The sequence below is a fragment of the Sinohyriopsis cumingii genome, chromosome 12 (assembly GCF_028554795.1).
Source record: "Sinohyriopsis cumingii isolate HCF-2022 chromosome 12, ASM2855479v2, whole genome shotgun sequence".
Classification (NCBI taxonomy): Eukaryota; Metazoa; Mollusca; class Bivalvia; order Unionida; family Unionidae; genus Sinohyriopsis; species Sinohyriopsis cumingii.
In genome coordinates this window covers 59,912,751-59,933,406 of record NC_142972.1, presented here as the reverse complement: position 1 = coordinate 59,933,406, position 20,656 = coordinate 59,912,751, and the positions used below count along the sequence as shown (strand labels likewise).

Here is a 20,656-nt window from a genome sequence, read left to right as displayed (position 1 = left end):
GTTATCCAAATGCTGATTATCCAGATTGTTGGACTTTAGTATGTTCCTTGAAAGTTTTATTCCCTTACTAATTAAAGTTGATTATCTTAGTGTCTCATTCTCTAGACAAAATTACTGTCTCCCTATAGGACTAGATACTTGTTGCTTTATTGTAATAACAAATGCTTATGGATGTAGGTGTTACATACATGAGCATGAAATTAAAACACCATAGAAATGTCTTATGAACATCTGCAATACATTCAAATGCCATAGAAATGTCTTATGGACACAGTAAGAAATTCAAATACCATGGAAATATCTTGTGCACATCAGTGTAAATTAAGACACCATAGAAATATGTCTTATGAACATCTGCAATACATTCAAATGCCATAGAAATGTCTTATGGACACAGTAAGAAATTCAAATACCATGGAAATATCTTGTGCACATGAGCGTAAATTAAGACACCGTAGAAATGTCTCATGCATATCAGCATGAAATTAAAACACCATAGAAATGTCTTATGCATATCAGCATGAAATTGAAACACCATAGAAATGTCTTGTGCATATCAGCATGAAATAAGAGTTCTGCTTTTTCTGGAGCCAAGCTATGGAATTCCATACCACCTATAAAGTCGGCTGACTTATGCCAAGCTTTCAAAAAACTTCATTGTCAACATCTTCAGAAACAGTCATTTGTATGATTTTGTTAATTCAGTACTACATGTACTACTTTTTATAACATTGTTATCAAGTACTCATCTATAATCTTTTACATGTTCTCTACTAATATTTGTATAAATTCTGTATGTACTCATCCTTAAAGCCTTGTGCATATTTTCTTATAGCATTAGATCAGTTTTCTGGTTTTTAATAGCATTTGTTGTCTAAAGACACTTCAGCTTGTAAAAATTGTGCATTATATATGTGTGTGTGTCATTGTAGAAGGCCTCATGGATGATTGGTCAGTTGACCAAATGCGCTTGTTTAAATGAAGTCATTATTGTTATTATTATTAAAACTACATAGAAATGTATAGACATCAGCATGAAATTTAAACACCATAGGAATGTTTTACAATCATAATGGTAAAATATCAGCACACAGTGCAGTACAATTGGTCAAACTCAAATTCCCAGCATGTCAGCATCATCTGGTTTCTTCCGATCTTTTCCAAATCAATTTCTTTTCCTTCTCACTCTCTCCCTCTAGCCTCTTTTTGGGTCATCAACCATCTTGGTTGTAGACTGTATTCTTTTCCACTGTGCAGTACAGGTATGGAGCTATTTTTTTCCTTCAAATAAAAATATAATAATACCCAGCCTAAATATGTGTCCGGTTTCCACTCTTTTTGTGTCTGATATCATCTATCTTAAATTGACAGAACTAAACTAATATGGTCAGTTAGCCACCTGATACACACTTACCCTATTATCAGAAAATTAATGTCTTTTCTAGCATCTACTTGCTTCCTAATGAAACATGTCATAATTAGACCTCTTTGATAAACATTACAGCCCTCTGTCGGCTGTAAATTACCAGCTATGCTAACACTATCAATTCTTGGTTACGTTGCAAATTAGTGTTTCATAGACATAGATACAGTAAAATTCAGTTCTTAGCATGATACATATAATTTAAGACAAATAAATTAATTCTCACAATTTGTATCAGAGTAATGCATGAAATCTTTAGGATCCATGATTCCTATAACCTTCAAGATAAAAAAAAATAATTCTCACAATGCGTATTAAAATTTCTGCCCTAAATGATTTCTGTTACACACAAACCCACTAAATCCAAACTCATTCATATAATATACAAGTCATATAACATTCAAGACAAAATGCATGCAAACCCTTAACTCTCAAACCCACAGAAAAATTAATGTGTGAATTTAAAGCCAAGAAATTCAACAAATAATTACAAGCTTACATCAGTGTGTATTGCATGTGATTGAGACTAACCTTGTACTTTATTTATGCTCACTCTTACTATGCAGCTGAATCTCTTGCTTTCATGTCTTCAGCTTTCTGACACGTGTCCCTGGACAATCTAATGAGAAATATTTATTACTTCTTTGTAGCTAATTTCCGGCTTTCCTCAGGAACTTAGTATCATTTCACAAGGGGGACTTTCTTGAAACATTGAATTCTGTCTGGGAACACCCCCACCTCATTTAGCTTAGCCAATCAGGGTTACTTTCTCTAACTGTCCAATTTTTTTAAAACTCCCATCAAAGTCAGAATAATCCTCTCAAGTCTGCCTTTTTTAATTATTCTGGAAAATAACATTCTATGACACCTGTTTCAAATGGCCCAAGATTTCCCCAAATTTTTGCACTGGCTTGTCTCAACTCTGTCCTTTTATGTTATTTGACCTTACACTGACATATCTGACTCTAATTAAAATTTGATTCATACCCCAAACAGCTCCCATCCCTTGCAGCCAACAATTTATTGCCGGTCTTGCTCATATGTCAGACTTAATGGTTACATGTCATGCTGACCATGACAGAATGTACTGCGAAATTACCTCTATACAGTTTTGCACTATTACGTGTACCATTTCATGAAAATCACAGTTCTGGATAAGTAGACCATTTTAGGATTCTAACAAGGAATCTTGCTGTACAACTACTGGAGGAAAAATAAGACAATGAAAACAATTGCTTCAAGTGTCAAATTAGCTTACACCTATTTAAAACTTGCATTAGAGCATTTCCAGCATCTGAAGCTTCACAAATTGAGCCAATTATTTGTGTGCAGTTCTTTGTTTATCTTCTTAGGACTTTAATTGGTATAACAACTATTGTATTGATATGCCATAAAACTTTGGTACATATATGTTGATGTTTCAGCAAAATCTGTGTATAAAGGACACTTGATGAATGCTAAAGCTGTTCTTAATATAAAGATGTTTGTATGAAGGTTTTATGTGTATTTGAAGGTATAAAAAAAGGGGGATTTATGAATGTTTTTCTCTAATTATGAGGTGTCCATCACATGTATTTGGTATAAAAGGTTTCACAATTAGGAAGGTGGTTTGTAAGTTCATTAAAAAGTTATTTAAAAAAAAACAAATCACAAAAATAATAATATTCATCATCATCATCACCATCGTCATCACCATCATCATCATCATCATCATCATCATCATCATCATCATCAAAGAAGCTTGTTTTGGTCAAGAACCAATCTTCCATGATGCCTTTTACAATTGCTAATACCAGTTTATGATGTGCATATTTTACAGGTTGAGTTATTTTTAGATAATGAAGTTATTGAGCCAAATTATTGATCTACTGCCTTGCAACATGTACATTGCATTATGTTGCACAACATTCATACAAAAACATTCATGAATCCATATAAGGCATTACAGGTGAGTGCATGAAAGTGCATTGTTTTAAAAAAGAGAGTTCTGAATTACACACACCCATACAAATGGATGATAAGGGTGAGTCATCTTGGTGGAAGGGAATTTCATTGTTTAGCTTCAGAAAAAGCAAAACTCTTTGTACAGCTCAGAATTTGGCTTGGGTAAGTATACATTATTGTTTGAGATGGATCTTTCATCACATGAATGTATATTTTCCACAAAATTTAAAATCACTTGGAGGATGATCAGAAATTGGCATACATAATGATTTATAGACTAGTAAATCCATTAAAAGTCTAAAGTTCTTTGTTGAAATGGAGACCACCCAAGGATTTTAAAGAGATGGTGTATCTACATCAGCTTTCAAGAATAATCCTCGATTTACTGTTTTGAAATTTTTGTAATTTTTCTTCTTGTTGTAGGGTTTAATGCCCTTTTTTAGCACATGATAGGCTATAGATGGCAGCCAGTATTAATGGTAGAGGAAGAACCTGGGAAAGTCCTGGAAAGAACCACTGGCCCACGAGAAGCTACTGGCAAGCTTTCTCACATACCAACATTGGCCGAATTGGAGACTCGAACCCATGCAGACAGAGGTGAGATGGCAGTGATCCATAATGGAGAGAGCTTTAGATCAATCGGCCACTCAAGTTTTTCTTGATTTTCTGCATCAGTAGTACTGTACGTTCTTACAATGTAAGCAGCATGGACCAGGAGTACATAACTTGAATGTTTACTTAGACCAGAATTAACCATCATTGGTCACAAGTCTGTTGGTCTGTGAAATTTTTGTTTCTTTAATCAAGCAAAAATGCACACTTACATAGTTAGGACACAGGCTGTTGGCTGCACAAATGTATCGGTGACCATATGTTGTACACTTCTGATATTGACCTTGATCTGCCATTACATAATGCACCAGCATGTCAGGGTCTGTGTTTTTTGTTCTGCTGATTACTCCTAGCAAACTGCATAGATCTAATTGTGTTGCACATTAAGAGCAGACAGATCTGGATCTATGCATTTTCATAGTTTATCTTGACATGTAAATGAGCATATATGGTACCGGAAACAATGTGGCATGATATAGGCATTGTAGAAAATCTTTCATTGATAAAGATCAGGCTATATTCACTTTGAGAGACATTTTACTTTTGAGATACCATTATGATAATTTACTTTTTGATACCTTCATGTAGAAAGCTGTCTTACCACATCTAGTATTGGCGTTCACAGATCTAATAGCACCTAACGCCTGTGCTGAGGAAGCCAAGGGGCTTGACTTTGTGCATTATTTCATGTTCTTTGTCAGGTTTTTGTCTTTAGCTTGGTTTTTGTACCTTCTTTATATACTGTGATACACTGTACGTAGGTTTTTGTCTTTAGCTTGGTTTTTGTACCTTCTTTATATACTGTGATACACTGTACGTAGGTTTTTGTCTTTAGCTTGGTTTTTTGTACCTTCTTTATATACTGTGATACACTGTACATAGGTTCATGAAAAATGATGAAGAGATGCATCTTGACTAGTGCTAAATTCTCGTCACAAAAATAGGTCAGTGCAGTATAATTATTGCCTTATTGGCTTTGTTTAATTTTTGTAATTTTCAGTTTTTATTATTTTGAGCTAGGTTCATGTGAGAATCACAAAATTTGATGATTGTATGTACCTTTCTTAGTTCTTAATTTACTGCCTTAAATGTGTGTGTATCTGTGTGTGTGATTTAGATTTTTAACATAGCTTGAATAATTTTAGTCCTATTGCTGCGATGTCTGCAGCGTGGAGTTTATAGTGGCATCTAGCACTGGGGCATCATGCTACAGACATGTAGCATCATGTCTCACCCAGTCACATTATCCTGACACCAGGCCAGCCAGTCCTAAGACTAACCTCTTAATGCTGAGCACTAAGCGAGGCAGCAACTAGTATCATTTGTATACATTTTTGGTATGACTTGGCTAGGGTTTGAACCCATGGCCTCCTGCATCCAAGGCTATTTAGGCCACCAGAGCAGTCTCCTGGCTTAAGTAAATGTTTTTTTATTTACTTCATGACCAAATATGCTGTTTGCACTCTATATAGATTATTTTATACCAGGAGTCATAAATCTTGGTGGGCCCTGCATCTTGATGAGTACAACACCCCTATCACAAAAATAGCATGTCACTGTGGCCCAAAGATAAAGATTTACTGACATTGGTTAAAATGCGTGTTTTAGCTGTTAATGCTAAAGTTATTAAACCTGATGATTTGTATAAATTTCCATTTACCACACTTATTCATAGGGGTCACTGTGACCATTTTACTGGCTTGGGTTCAGGGGATTCTTTTTGATCAGCACTATTCCCTCACTTAATTAGTAGGTCATCATGACCTATCTTAGTCTTTTATTGGCTTGGTTGAGTTTTGTGTTTAGCCCATGACCACAATTTTTTTGTGCTGCATCCTGTAGGCTCACTGTCTTTCCTAAAATCTTGAAAGTTGGTGAGGGGGTGCATCTTGACAGATACTAGATCCATTGCAAAAAGAGGTCTATGACCTATATTTCATGCTTCATTGACTTTAAGTTTTTTGTTTAGCGTTTATTTATTGGGTGTTTATGTTTGAATGATAAAACATGACAATCTGATGCATTTCTTTTAGTACTGTACCCTTCAGCCACATGTGATCGTGGATTACATGTTATGCTTTAATAACAAGGGTGCATTGTTTTATGCTTTAATAACATGGGTGCTGTGTTTTATGCTTTAATAACATGGGTGCTGTGTTTTATGCTTTAATAACATGGGTGCAGTGTTTTATGCTTTGATAACATGGGTGCAGTGTTTTATGCTTTAATAACAAGGGTGCAGTGTTTTATGCTTTAATAACATGGGTGCAGTGTTTTATGCTTTAATAACATGGGTGCTGTGTTTCATGGTTTAATAACATGGGTGCAGTGTTTTATGCTTTAATAACATGGGTGCTGTGTTTCATGCTTTAATAACATGGGTGCAGTGTTTCATGGTTTAATAACATGGGTGCAGTGTTTCATGGTTTAATAACATGGGTGCAGTGTTTCATGGTTTAATAACATGGGTGCTGTGTTTCATGCTTTAATAACATGGGTGCAGTGTTTCATGGTTTAATAACATGGGTGCAGTGTTTCATGGTTTAATAACATGGGTGCTGTGTTTCATGCTTTAATAACATGGGTGCAGTGTTTCATGCTTTAATAACATGGGTGCAGTGTTTCATGGTTTAATAACATGGGTACAGTGTTTCATGGTTTAATAACATGGGTGCTGTGTTTCATGCTTTAATAACATGGGTGCAGTGTTTCATGGTTTAATAACATGGGTGCAGTGTTTCATGGTTTAATAACATGGGTGCAGTGTTTGTTTATCTCATGACCACATGGATTCTTCCATGTTTTATTCATCCTAGCCTGCTTGGAAGGTCCTTTCTAACCTGGCAGTTGAAAATAAAAATGGATATGTTCATTCATTAGTACTTTCCATATTAATGGCAATATCTTGTATAATGTTATCGGTTACCCAACAGGTTAACTGCATTATTCATGTGAATGAGTATAGGAATTGGATCAGTGGATTTTCCTGGAGTCCTCACCTATAGTGGCTAATCCAGGTAATTATTGATGCATGAACTAGACTTATAATACTGACTGATATTCAAGGTTACCTTTAATCTATTGACTTTTTAAGCCACTGACCCAGTAAAATCTGGCTTTATGGGGTGTATAATCATAATTACTGCAGCAGCTTTTAAGAAAAATGTTTTCTTATTAAGGATCTGTAAATAAAATTCCTGATGGTAACATAATTTTTAGTAGCCATGCTAGTGAAGTTGAGGCTTGATATATGCTCATTAAGACAAGTATTGATAAATCCTTAGGACAGGATGGCATTGATTCAGCACAAAGTCACGTTGTTGTTTTGGGTTTATCTCCATTTCTCAGCGCAAAATAGGCCATACATGGTGCCAGTATAACTGATGGAGGAAGAACCTGAGTGAAACCCTAGCAAAAACCACTACCGGTAACCACTAACTTTCTTACATATCTACATTGGCTGAGCGTGATACTCAAACCTGCTCATACAGGTGATCAGTAAAAGTGAATGCTTTAGACTGTTTGGTCCTGCATCCACCACAAAGTCATTGACACATATAATAAACTTAAGTATAATGAGTGTTAATTTTCCTGATACCTTGAAATGTGCACAGATTACACAATCTTTTAGAAAGGAGAAAAGGTTTGGTTTGGTCGTCCGGGTTTCAGCATGTGATGGGGGCTACACATGATGGCTAGTATATTTGGCGGAAGAAGAAGCCGGAAGGACCTAATGGGAAGAGCCACCGACCCTTGGAAAAATACTAGCAAGGTTTCTCACATATACCCACATTGGCTGAACCGAGACTTGAACCTGTGCAGACACGAGATGTGAGCGATCTATAACAGTGAGCACTCAGGCATCCCCTGAAGAAAAGCTCAGGATCCAGTCACCTTAACATCAAGAACTATTCTACCTATATCATCAAAATTAATTAAAAAACAGATGTCTATGCAGGTCTGTTTCTTTTTTGAAACTTACTTTCCATTTCATAAGGCACATCCAGGTTTTGGAAAATATTCATTCCAGAGATTGCTCACCAAATTAACAAATTACAGGCTACAAGAAATGGATACTGTTTTTTAAATCAACAAACTATTCATTCAGGGGTCCCTCAAGGCTCTGTTCTAGGCCCTCTTCTCTTTTATATTTATGTAAAGGGTCTTCCATTAAATGATGAATTCATAAATACAGATGTATTTGCAGATGATGCAACCTTGCATACATCTAGTTCTATTACTGAAGTTATTTATACAAGATTAGACTCAGACTTAAATTGATTTCACTCTTGGGCAAAACAAAATAAAATGGTAATTAATGAAGGTAAAACAAAATATGTTAAATATGTTTTTGAGGACATAAAAAAAGACTACATAAATTAGGAAACCCAAAATTATGTTGAATAAATAATAATATTTAGGAAATAACAAGCATGACAAGCTTGCACGTTTGTCTGGAGATAATAATTTACAGTGGAATGACCATACCAACAAGCTTGTAGGTGTGTCTGTAGGTAATAATTTACAGTGGGATGACCATAATGACAAGCTTTGTAAAGCACTGTCGTCCAAACTTTCCCATTCCTGTAGAATCAAGAAATATTTACCTGCAGAAATTCACATTCTATACTACAATGCATACATTCTTCCAACAATGGATTATTGTTCCGCTGTATGGGGAAACTGTACTTGACAGGGTTTATAAACTTCAGAAAAGGGTAGCACGCATTATTTTAGATGCATCTATTAATTGTTCATCAGAAGCATTATTTACAAAATTAAAATAGTTTGCAGTATATGAAAGAATTGATTTTTGCAAGGCAGTTATTGTATATAAATGTCGGCTTGGAACTGCACCTGAGTAACTTTAGGATTTATTCAGATCTTATGAAGTACTTTTTGGAATTTGAAGTTTATAAAAATGAAAATGTTTGTGTTAAAGAAGGTATCTGTTCTAGATAAGAAGCACCTAATTAAAGAAGACACAATACTAGGAGGAAATATTAATTGCAAATTTTAATTCTGCAGTTGCAAAACACATATCCCCACGTTTGTTCAATTTTTAACCTTCACCCTGAAGTTTGAGCCTTGTAGGTAGGTTCATGAGGTCAAGCACTGCCTCGTTAGCAAATGTCAGTTGGGTGTTGACATTTACTTTTGTACGCCCAATAAGTGTGTACACAGTTTCAATAATTTCCAATCATTGTGACATGGGAGCCTAAAGTTATGTGGGGCTGGTTGATTAAGTCATAAACCTCTGGAGGATTTTGTCATTTTCGCCTGAAAAGCAAGTAGGAAACACATTTTGGGGGCTATTTCTGAATACATCATAATACATCGACTTCCAAGAGATTTCCAGTTTACCTAATATCTAGTTGTAATAGAAATGTTTTTCATTGGCTTTTTCACTCTTATATGAACAGAAGGGTAAAAGTTGTAGTTCTTTGGTTATTTTTTTATTTATTTGTTAATTTTTTTATTTTTTTTTGCTTAATGGACCAATAATTTTTATATCCATGCTACTTTTTATTCCAAATGCCCATCTTATCCTACTTAGCCAAGAGTCCAAGTCAGTTGCAATTATAAATCTGCATCATTATGCCCAGTACTGGTAAATATAGTCACAATGAGGGGATCTCAATAGATTTCAAGGTAGGACTCATAAGCATATATTCATAGGTGTTTGATAGACCCAAGGTCAATGCCATTAGCATGTGTGTGTGTGTGTGTGTGTGTGTGTGTGTGTGTGTGCCTTATAGAGTAGGGATCTTAGTAGTTTGTTTTATCTTGGGTCTAAGTCTCTGGGGTATAGTGAAAGACCCAAAGTTCCAGGGCATGACACAGAGATCCCAGTCATATTTAAAAAGAAAATATTGAAGTATTTATGCATGGTTGGACAAATTATAAAAACTTAGGAAATCTTTTTTTATTCTAATTAGTCACCTGACTTCGTCAAGAATTTTAGGAATCATCTTAGTCCACATGTACTGAAACAATCATTGCATGACTTTGTGTAATTAAAAACTACTTTAAAATAATGTCCTTTCATGTGCTCATATGTAATGCCTTGTATAGGTATAGACTAATATTCTTATGTGTGGTGTATAATGTACTTGTCTGTAATGTCCTGTTTACGTTTTGTAGTACCGTATATACTTGCTTATGAGTTGAATCAAACTGTACAAAACAAAATTCCAGATCTGCTTGTTGTACTGATTACTCCTAACAAACTACACAGACCCAGATCTTCCAGTGCATTATGTGACAACAGGTCTTGGTCTCTGCAGTGTGCAATTGGTCGCATATTATAAGCATATTTGATGTTGATCAGTTATCAGATTTAATAATTTTGTTGTCTCAAAATCAAAATGAACAGTAACACCATAACTTGTAATAATTTATGACAATTTGTAATTACCACTTTTATTATGTACCCTAAGGCTGTTGGTATGTGAAAAAGTATGGATAAAGAAACAGTTTATATACACAAGTGTCCTATGATCGCAGCACAGGGCAACCTGTAGAAGTGTTTGAGCCCCACTGGGGAAAGACCAGAAGAGCCTATGGGTTGGCCTATTGTCAATTGTCCATTTTCTATCAATTATCAGTCCATTGTCTATTTATCATCTGTTATCTGTCAGTCAGCACACAGCTATGACTAAGCTGCTTGGAAAATTGCCATAAAACTTGATGCTCAAATTCATACCATGGTATAGCTGGTACTAAGTGAAAATGGTGCTGTCCAGACATTCAACATGACTGTCACGATTGTGATCTTGAAAAAAATCTTATTATTGCTACATTTTCAGAATGGGTGGTTTTGCCAGCATCTGGTTTTCACTAAAAGACCATTTATGATGTCTAATTGAAAGTTAATGAAAATAGTGCCAATCTGACAACTGCCTTTTGGGGATATTTTGAAAATTGTATTACTTCTCCTCCCAAACAGAAAGCCATATCGACATGGGTTTTCACCAGAAGACCTCTTATGGTGTCACCTTGCTTCTAAATGAAAATGACGCTGTGAATGCCACCTCTAAACAGATGCTCACATTGACAAGGGGTTATCAGGTTATCAATTAAAGAGTTCTTATGATGTCTAGTTGATCATAAATGAAGGTAATGCTGCCAGGGCATGCAAGTGCATGAATCATGTAAAATGTGTACAAATTTGGCCTACTTGGAGAACACTGATGCACAAGAACTCTAGTAAATTAGTTCAAAGTCATGCACATCAGAATGAACTTTGTGCAGTATTTTTTTTATTGAATTAAAGTGCTTGTTGCAACAATACATTTTATAACAAAACCTCAGTCTGAATAAGCAGACTATGACAGTGATGAACTTAAAACAATATTACAGCATTATGGAACAAATGAACAATCTAACATAGTAGTAAAGCGGAACACTGATTCAGGAAAGTGAAACTTTGGCAGAGCTCATGTTAGTGAAAAATCACATTTTAGAACAAAATATCCGCGAGACATGCTCATAAGCTTTCAAAAATTGTACATAGCAACCATAAAGAACAGTTTCCCAACTTGTTCAAGCTGTGTAAGCTAGCTATGTACATGTTCCTTCAGGTAGTATACTGTGAAAGGGATTCTTAGCACAGAACAATACTTATACAGAGATAAGGAACAGATTAACCTCAGAAACCATCAACAGATTAATGCTTATACAACTAAGGAACAGATTAACCTCAGAAACCATCAACAGATTAATGCTTATACAACTAAGGAACAGATTAACCTCAGAAACCATCAACAGATTAATGCTTATACAACTAAGGAACAGATTAACCTCAGAAACCATCAACAGATTAATGCTTATACAACTAAGGAACAGATTAACCTCAGAAACCATCCACAGATTAATGCTTATACAACTAAGGAACAGATTAACCTCAGAAACCATCAACAGATTAATGCTTATACAACTAAGGAACAGATTAACCTCAGAAACCATCAACAGATTAATGCTTATACAACTAAGGAACAGATTAACCTCAGAAACCATCAACAGATTAATGCTTATACAACTAAGGAACAGATTAACCTCAGAAACCATCAACAGATTAAGGCTTATACTACTCGATGAAATATATTCTGAGGATTTTGATTTCAGTAGAGCTTAACACAGTGGAGAAGGATGAAAGAGATATGGCTATTTCAGTGTTAAATAATTCTTGAAATAATGTCCATTCCCTCCATTTGTTCCTACTCCCACCTTATTTTTGTGACATGGGGTTAGCTTCCCCTTTTGATCCTGGCAGCATCTCTGCAGGTCTGCCATCCATTGTGACTGCCATCTTGATATTACTGTTCCTCCTACACAGAAGGTTGTATCTACATGGGGTTTGTTGCAAGAAAAAACTAGATAGTCCAATATGGATATGGTGGTGATCTAACATGTATTATGGACACAGGATGGGCATCTTGCAAATCATTGTATTATTGCTAAGTTCCTCCTGGATGGGCATCTTGATATAAGGTTTTCACTTCTTATGATGCCTGGTTGGTTGTAAAAGAAAGTGGTTGCAGTCTTATATCCAATATGGCCATCTTGTAGATCATTTCATTGGTCAAGAATATAATACTATTTAGTATAAAAAAGTTGTTGTTGTTCTAGGGTTTGACGCTATTTTTCAGCACAAGATAGGCTATAACAGCGGCCAGTATAACTGGTGGAGGAAGAACCCTGGAAAACCCAGGGAAGAACCACTGACCCATGAGAAGCTACTGGCAGGTAGTTAAAAAGAAGAAATGGTGCCGGCATAGGGTAGCTGCTTATAGCCAGCCCAGCAAATTAACGCATGACCTTTCATCGAGATATACCTGCATGAAATCAATAGTAATATTACTTATTTTCTCAAAAATCATAATCAATTAGCATTCGTTATGTCTTTAATCTGTTGACAGACAAGACGAAAGTATGTCGTTCCTGAAATTTGACCTGGATCTGGCCATTTGCATCCTGAGTCACATGACTATACAAATCTTGTAACCTACATGTCAATGACATCAGAGGTCGTAAAAAAGATGATGGGCTTGTTATGGGAATGTCACAGAATTAGGCTTTGTTAACTGAATATGTATACACCTCATTATTGCTAAATTACACAGCCTACACCCTTGTCTGACAAGGACCTACAAAGACATCTTGGCCTCCATCTGACTGGGGCTCACAAAGAGGTTTTGACCTCAAATCTTGTAACACATTACTAACAACAGTGCTGATTGTAGAAAGAGAGCTTGGTACATAGGTCCAATTCGCTATCTTTAATCTTTGAGAAAATTTTGTGGTTAAGATGGGTTTTTTACATGTCATGCCGTTGCCACCAAGCAAGGTTAATGTTGGTAGCTGTTTACTAGCATATTCAAAGTAGCTAGGTTCATGGGCTAAAATCAAACTTGTTTGAGTGTAAAATATAAAATTGGTTGATTCAGTCAGATTCACTTTCTCCCAATTGCAGACCCATTACATCCCTTTCTGGATCCACTCCCTCCCCATGACAAAACCATTACATGTACATCCTTTTTTGGATCCACTCCCTCCCCTTAGCAAACCAATCACATCCCTTTCTGGAATCACTCCCTCTTTTTAGCAAACACATCAAAGCCCTTTCTGGATCCAATCCCTCATAGCAAACACATCACATTACTTACTTGATCCTTTCCCTCCCATAGTAAACCCATCACATCCCATTCTGGATCCACTCCGACCCCATAGCAAACCCATCACACCCTGTTCTGATTGACCTCTGTTGTTTCGTAGTTAGGTCCTCTGAGAACCACTTTCATTCAGCATTCTTTAAATAATTACAACTTGCAGTTGAATGCTGATTTCATGAATTTCTAATTTCTTCTTGCTTTTTTTAGTATTTAGACTTGTTAGAATTAAAAATCGGTGCCCAAAGAGTTTCATTGGCACAGGTGCTGGTGTGCTAGCCTCCTATCCAAACGGATGTGGGTTTGAACCCTGCCATTGGATCAGCCCTGGGGTCTTCTGCCATCATGTGTCCTAGTGCATGGTTACTTTACTAGACTAGCCTAAAAATAGTACAACCTTCATGTGCTGATGTGCCATAAAACACCAAATTATTCTGTGCCCATGTTAGCGAACAATTTCTTAGAAAACCAGTGTTTTGCAGCTTATGCTCTTGCAATATAAAATCTTGTTAAAATATCCCCCACCCCTCAGCTCATTGAATCAGAACCATGGTGTTCTTCTTATATCCTGCTTTGAAGTAGTTTCCAACTACATGTATAACATGTTATCCTAGATACAGAATATCAAACGGATCACTGCCATCTCACCTCTGTCTGCGTGGGTTCGAGTCTCAGATTCAGCCAATGTGGGTATGTGAGTGTGGGTATGTGAGAAAGCTTGCCAGTAGCTTCTCATGGGTCAGTGGTTCTTTCTGGGGTTTTCCCGGGTTCTTCCTTCACCATCAATACTGGTAGCCATGTATAGCCTATCGTGTGCTGAAAAATGGCGTTAAACCTTACAACAACAACAACATTAAACATTATAAAAATAATTATTATTGTGCATGAAAGCAGATAGATAATAATAACCATGTTAGGCAGATGTTGCTTTTTGAAAATAGGACTGGAAGTCAACTTGTGAGCTGTACTGGACTATATGACATTACACATACATTTGTTTTGGAATGGGAAATACAGAAGTATTAATCAAGAAAAGTATGCACACTTAATACCATAAAGTACTATATTTTTCATCCTGTAAGTTGGTACTTTTTGCCAAAATATTTTGTCATCTTGACTGGATTGGACATGAAAAAAGTACCTTTTTGCCAAAATATATTGTCATCTTCACTGGATTGGACATGAAAGAAGTTAAGGTGTTTAGTCTCGTGTAGATTATCATTAATACTTAAACCTGAACTTAATCTTAGTCCTCTATGACTTGTAGACATAAGAGAGAGTGAAAAAATGAATATACATGTACCAGTAAACCCATATTAACTTATTAATCCTTCCCCAATATGGTAGCCTAATACTTCATTACTAGCACACACCATATCAATGTACACTTAATATAAAGGCCGGTAAACTCATGCTTAATAATGGAATATTCACTCAACAAAAAATTGGTCTGAATGGTTGCACACAGTGAACACTGACATCACATGGGAATATTTGAAATCCAAAAAATTAACATTAACTATCTGTAAGAAACATGCTGATTATCTGTGTAAATTAACTGCTATATTGATGCTGCCCATGAATGGGACATTTTTAGTTCTTATTGTGAAGATTTCTGATCTACCTTTAACTTCACAATGTGACCAAGAATGAATATAAAGTGAGCTGCCATTGTTTGTGGTCAACATAATTGCTTATATCAAACTAGTATTTTTTGTTATATCTTTTGTTTAAAACAAACAAGAAAAAGTGAAATAAACATATCCACATTCTGGTCTGATATTTCTTTGTCTGTATGTAAAGCTACCAGGGATATTTTTGTTATATTGACTAAGCTATATGGGAAAAAATTAGTTATAACAAGCATCTCATCTTTTTTCCTCATCTTTCTCCCATTATTATTATTATTATTATTATTATTATTATCAACTCATCCTGAAAAATACCTAAATCAATACAACAGTAAGCTAATGTGGGTATGTGAGAAAGCTTGCTGGTAGCTTCTTGTGGGTCAGTGGTTCTTTCCAGGGTTTTCCTGGGTTCTTCCTCCACCATTGAAACTAGCCATGTATGGGCTATCTTGTGCTGAAAAATGGTGTTAAACCCAACAACAACAACAGTAAGCTTGATCTAATAAAAATATAGCTAATGCAGCCAAACTGATCATTGTAACAAGAGTTGATATTACTACCTTTATACTTTATCAGTGTTTTCCTTTACCCTTATTTGTGCACAAGAGACCCTAGAATTTGTAATTTGACCCCACTTCTGACACTAATTTTTGTGTGTGCTCAATCTGACCCTTTGGACACAAGGTTTTTATTTTTTTACTTTCAATCTTGAACCCCTATGGGAAAACTTGCTCATAATAACAGAATGAAGTCTCATACTATTTCAAAAGGCAAACTGCAATGTTTACTTTGTGGATATGTCATAAATACTATTTCACTTTGTCACCTGGTATTCAGCATAAAAGTCTAACCTATTTAAAACTTTCTGAATTCCTTAGTTGGCCAGGTATCACACCTGTTTGATTATGTAATATTATGCAATGCTTCCACAACTCTCTAGAATAACTTACCTGATAACCCACCTGTATGAGGTAACTGGTAAATACTACAACTCTTACTGCTACCACTACAGTACTACCTGTGCTGCTACTAAAGCAACCGTTACTACTAGTACTAATGCAACAACAACAGCTGCTGCTACAACTGACAACAACATAATGTTATTATTATTATATGTATTATTATTATTACATGTATTATTATTATTACTTCACGAGGGTTGCCAATTTAAAATTAAGTGTATGAAACTAATTTCAGTAACAAAAACTCAATTGAACTTTTGCAGAAAAAGCTTTGAGAGCATACAAAATGACATTCACAAGATTGGGTAATTTTGATTTAAATAGCACAGAATGACACAACCATAGTAATGACATGCAATAACGCTAATTGAATGTTTTGAATAAGCCTAAAAAATGTGCAGCACATTGTTGTGGGCTCATGTATTGTTGATGCTGTCACAATTGTGCAATATCCATTTTGTTATATAGGGGCCCTGAGTGGCCGATTGGTCTAAAGCGCTCACCGTATCCGAATCACTGCCATGTCTGCATGGGTTCGAGTCCAAGGCTCAGCTAGCGTGGGTACGTGGGGAAAGCCTACCAGTAGCTTCTCGTGGGTCGGTGGTTCTTCCCTGGGTTTTCCAGGGTTCTTCCTCCACCAGTTATACTGGCTGCCATGTTATAGCATATCTTGTGCTGAAAAATGGCGTTAAACCCTGGAACAATAACAACAAAAATCTATTTTGTTATACTTAATAAATCAAGTGATAAAGAGAAACAAATTATAATAGGTAAAACAAAAGAATTACTCCGTAGACTGTCAGAACATTTTTTTTTAAAATGATGAACTGAAAAGGTTTTAATAAACTGTTGGTATTATGAAGTTGGCATCCTGGAAAGAAATATCCTTGGAATTTCATGACTGATTGTTGTTAGGCCAGCACTTTATAAAAGTTCAAGCATTGGATAGATTTGTCGTTACTAATACTGGGTACAGAAATGTTTATTGAGATATAGGCTCATTTTTAGGCTACAGAAGCATCACATACCACCTCTCAGTATATCATTCAGTTCACTTTGAAATTTGTGACAAATCTCATAGATCAAATTGTAGCCACAGACAGATATGGAAATTGAATTAGCAACATGGCTGGCTTATAAAGCATGCATATACCTTATATACTCAATTGTAAGTCAAGTCCAACTGCAAAGACAGATCTGCTGTTGAATAATGTGCCAGCAGATCTGGATCTATGCAGTGAGTGTTAGGAGTTATCTGGATCTATGCAGTGTTAGGAGTTATCTGGATCTATGCAGTGAGTGTTAGGAGTTATCTCGACCTATGCAGTGAGTGTTAGGAGTTATCTGGATCTATGCAGTGTGTGTTTGGAGTTATCTTGATCTATGCAGTGAATGTTAGGAGTTATCTGGATCTATGCAGTGTGTGTTGGGAGTTACCTGGATCTATGCAGTGAGTGTTAGGAGTTATCTGGATCTATGCAGTGTGTGTTAGGAGTTATCTGGATCTATGCAGTGAGTGTTAGGAGTTATCTGGAGAACAAGCAATATAAGACCCAGGTCTGCCAGTGCATAACGTGACAGAAGATCATGGTCTTGTTTGCTCTACTGATTAGATAAGTCTTAACAAACAGCATAGATCTGGGTCTATGCAGCATTTAGATCTGATGAAGAAGTGAGTAATATATAATACCCTTTAAAATGCAAGCGTTTTGTAAATTTGGGGGGATTTTTTGTTAAAAATATTGTTGGAAATTGGAATTTGTGATCTTTTGGTATAGTGTTTGATTTTAATGATACATTAATGTTTAAAGACCATTGCTGTTGTTTAAAATACCAGTCAGGACCTAGTGTCACTGGATTTGTAATGAGTTTGGGTTGAGTAATGTGTGAAATGAATAAAGGAAACAACTAAAAATAGGTTAAATCTGGGGTAGAATGAATGCCAAAATAGTACTGTATGGTTTTGAAAGCATTATTCATCAGTCTGATTGAAATTTGTTTTCAAGTTTTGTTTGCCATAACTTTTTATTCAATTTTTGTTAAGGACTGACAGGTAATATGGTGATAATCTACATGATGAAAACGTTATTTCAGAAGATGTGTTAAGCAATGATATATTGTGATACCTTCTGTCTGTCTACGTGTCCATCGGTCAGCTACTGTCCAACATCTTCAACACTGTGGGCCACATGGACCAAAAATGTAACAATTTCATAGGCCATACATGACGTATGTTATAGTAACTCTGCTATAATTATAGAACTGACTTTTTGTATGGGTGTGGACCATACAAATATTGACCCATGGTACTGTAGTTGGACAGCTCAAGTCACTCCATTGAAATTCACATAACTTATTATTATCTTGCTCTTGTGGTTTGCATCTTTGAGGAGGGGTATCATTCCTGGGAAGGGTCAGATGTTAAATGTACAACAATTTCAATTAAATAATATTTTCTGACCAAACTTTATATATAAAGTTATGGAATGAAGACCCATGCTGCATCTTGAGCAAGCCTATGGGACATACTCCCACCAATCTGCCAATGTACCCCAAAATTTAACAAATCTCCCCCCAAAATGCATGAAGTGTCCTCCTGGCAGTCGAGTCAAGATGTACCCATGGGAGTGGGAAGTGATAAGTAACTGTCACTTTTCTGGCACCATTGGTGTCAACAGATTGAGAAGGTTTTGGTTAAAGTTTTTCACCAATTCTTTGGTTATGGAATCAACCTGCTGGAACTAGCCTTTTTGTTTGACTAATTTGGGGTGGGTGGCATTGGTGGAATATGCATTAAAGAGTATCAGTATTGGTAATCACAAACCCTACCAGTTGCTATTCTTTCAGTTTACTTTCATTTGGAATCACAGTGACATATTACCGTTAAGTAAACTTATAAATGCATTGTATTATGAATAAATAAAGCATGGGGGGGATGCATTTGCAGGGTTAAAAATGTCATTTTCTTTTGTTCCCACCTGGAATCCAACTGAACTAACATTACACATTTAAACTTCATTATCTCAAATATTAATTTCTTGAATTCCAGTGACACACAGTCCATGGCTGAAGTATTTTCTTTTCTTTGACCTCAGAAAACCCAATCCTGCTGAAAAATCAAGCTAGATATTTTGTTCTAGAGTATTCTGAGTTCTCAAAGTTCTAATGTATTTTAATTTCAGGTATAAAGATTGACATGTGTACATGAAGCACAATGAACAGTGGGGTACTTAAGGCTGAAAATTCGATGGAGCCTGCTTCCCTTCGTAGCACAGTACGGAATTTCCAGGAGGATTTTAACCCTTTCATGTCTGAGAACCAGTCAGGCACTGTTTTCATTAGAGTTTCCATCCCAGAGCTCAAAGTCCAGGTAAATGTATTTTATCATTTGATGCATTTCTATACACAGAAAACAGAAATGGTTGTTTGTTTTGGTTTTGGTAAGATTAGGACAGAATTGTTTCCATTTGACGTTAAGAGAGATCAGATAGATATCGATTATATATGGTATTAAGAATCAGTAGAATTTGGTTTTGAAAGTTTGTCAGTATTCACAAAGCTATTTAACCACTCTTCAACATGGACTCTTTTAAATACATGTGCTCCATGTACTATTTTCAATACTCTAATATGAATCGTTTTAATACTTTACTATTGACTGTTTAAATATATTTTTTATTGGTTTCGACATAAAATCTTTAGAATGACAGGACAAGGAGAACATCAGAATAGTCCATGGTTTTATATTAATAATGTCTGGATTTTTCCAGGACAGTTTCCGTCATTAATCTTGGAGGCTATTGTGCTTTCTATACATTCTTCTATGTCGAATGTTGCGGTGTTTAATATCCATCCAGCGGCTACCATTTTATCATATGACTTGTAACTTGGAAAGCCTTTGAAAGATATTAATGAAATTTGACAAAAGTATGCATGATGACTAGACAGTTTGTCACATCCATTGTCAAGTACCCAGGTCAAAGGCCAATATCACAGGAAGGACAAAAACTTCTTAGTCGCCTTAATCCCTGTTCATGCTGCAACTTTTGAAACTCTGTAATCATTTAGATGAAATTTTAGCTAGATATATATCATGACTAGGTGGTGTGTTGCAAACAAAAGCCTCAGCCTCAGCCTCAGGGTCAGTGTCACAGCCAGGGAAAATCTAAATCAGTGACTTGGATCCTGCTGTTGCCGCTAAGGCTGTTTCAGTAAAATTTTAGCCACATATATGTCATGACTAAGATGGTGTATTGCATACCAGACATCTCGGAAATGCCTAATTATGCATATTGGGATGCCAATTTTTGATCTGGGACGTAGAAAATCACTGAGGCGGGAGTCCTCCATACGCATGTAATAGGTGTGCAGCAAAATTCAAAGACTTGCCAGTCCTGCTTCAGCCACCTGCTT

General features: G+C 35.9%; 1 protein-coding gene across 1 annotated transcript in view; it reads left to right on the top strand.

Annotated features, from left to right (window-relative positions):
• LOC149786558 (uncharacterized) overlaps positions 1-20,656 on the top strand; it is a 206,657-nt gene that overhangs the window by 20,919 nt on the left and 165,082 nt on the right. Inside the window, exon 2 of the mRNA XM_089977064.1 lies at positions 19,426-19,613. Coding sequence (XP_089833190.1) covers positions 19,458-19,613 — 156 coding nt within the window. The 5' untranslated portion in view covers positions 19,426-19,457. The remainder of the gene's footprint in view (positions 1-19,425; positions 19,614-20,656) is intronic.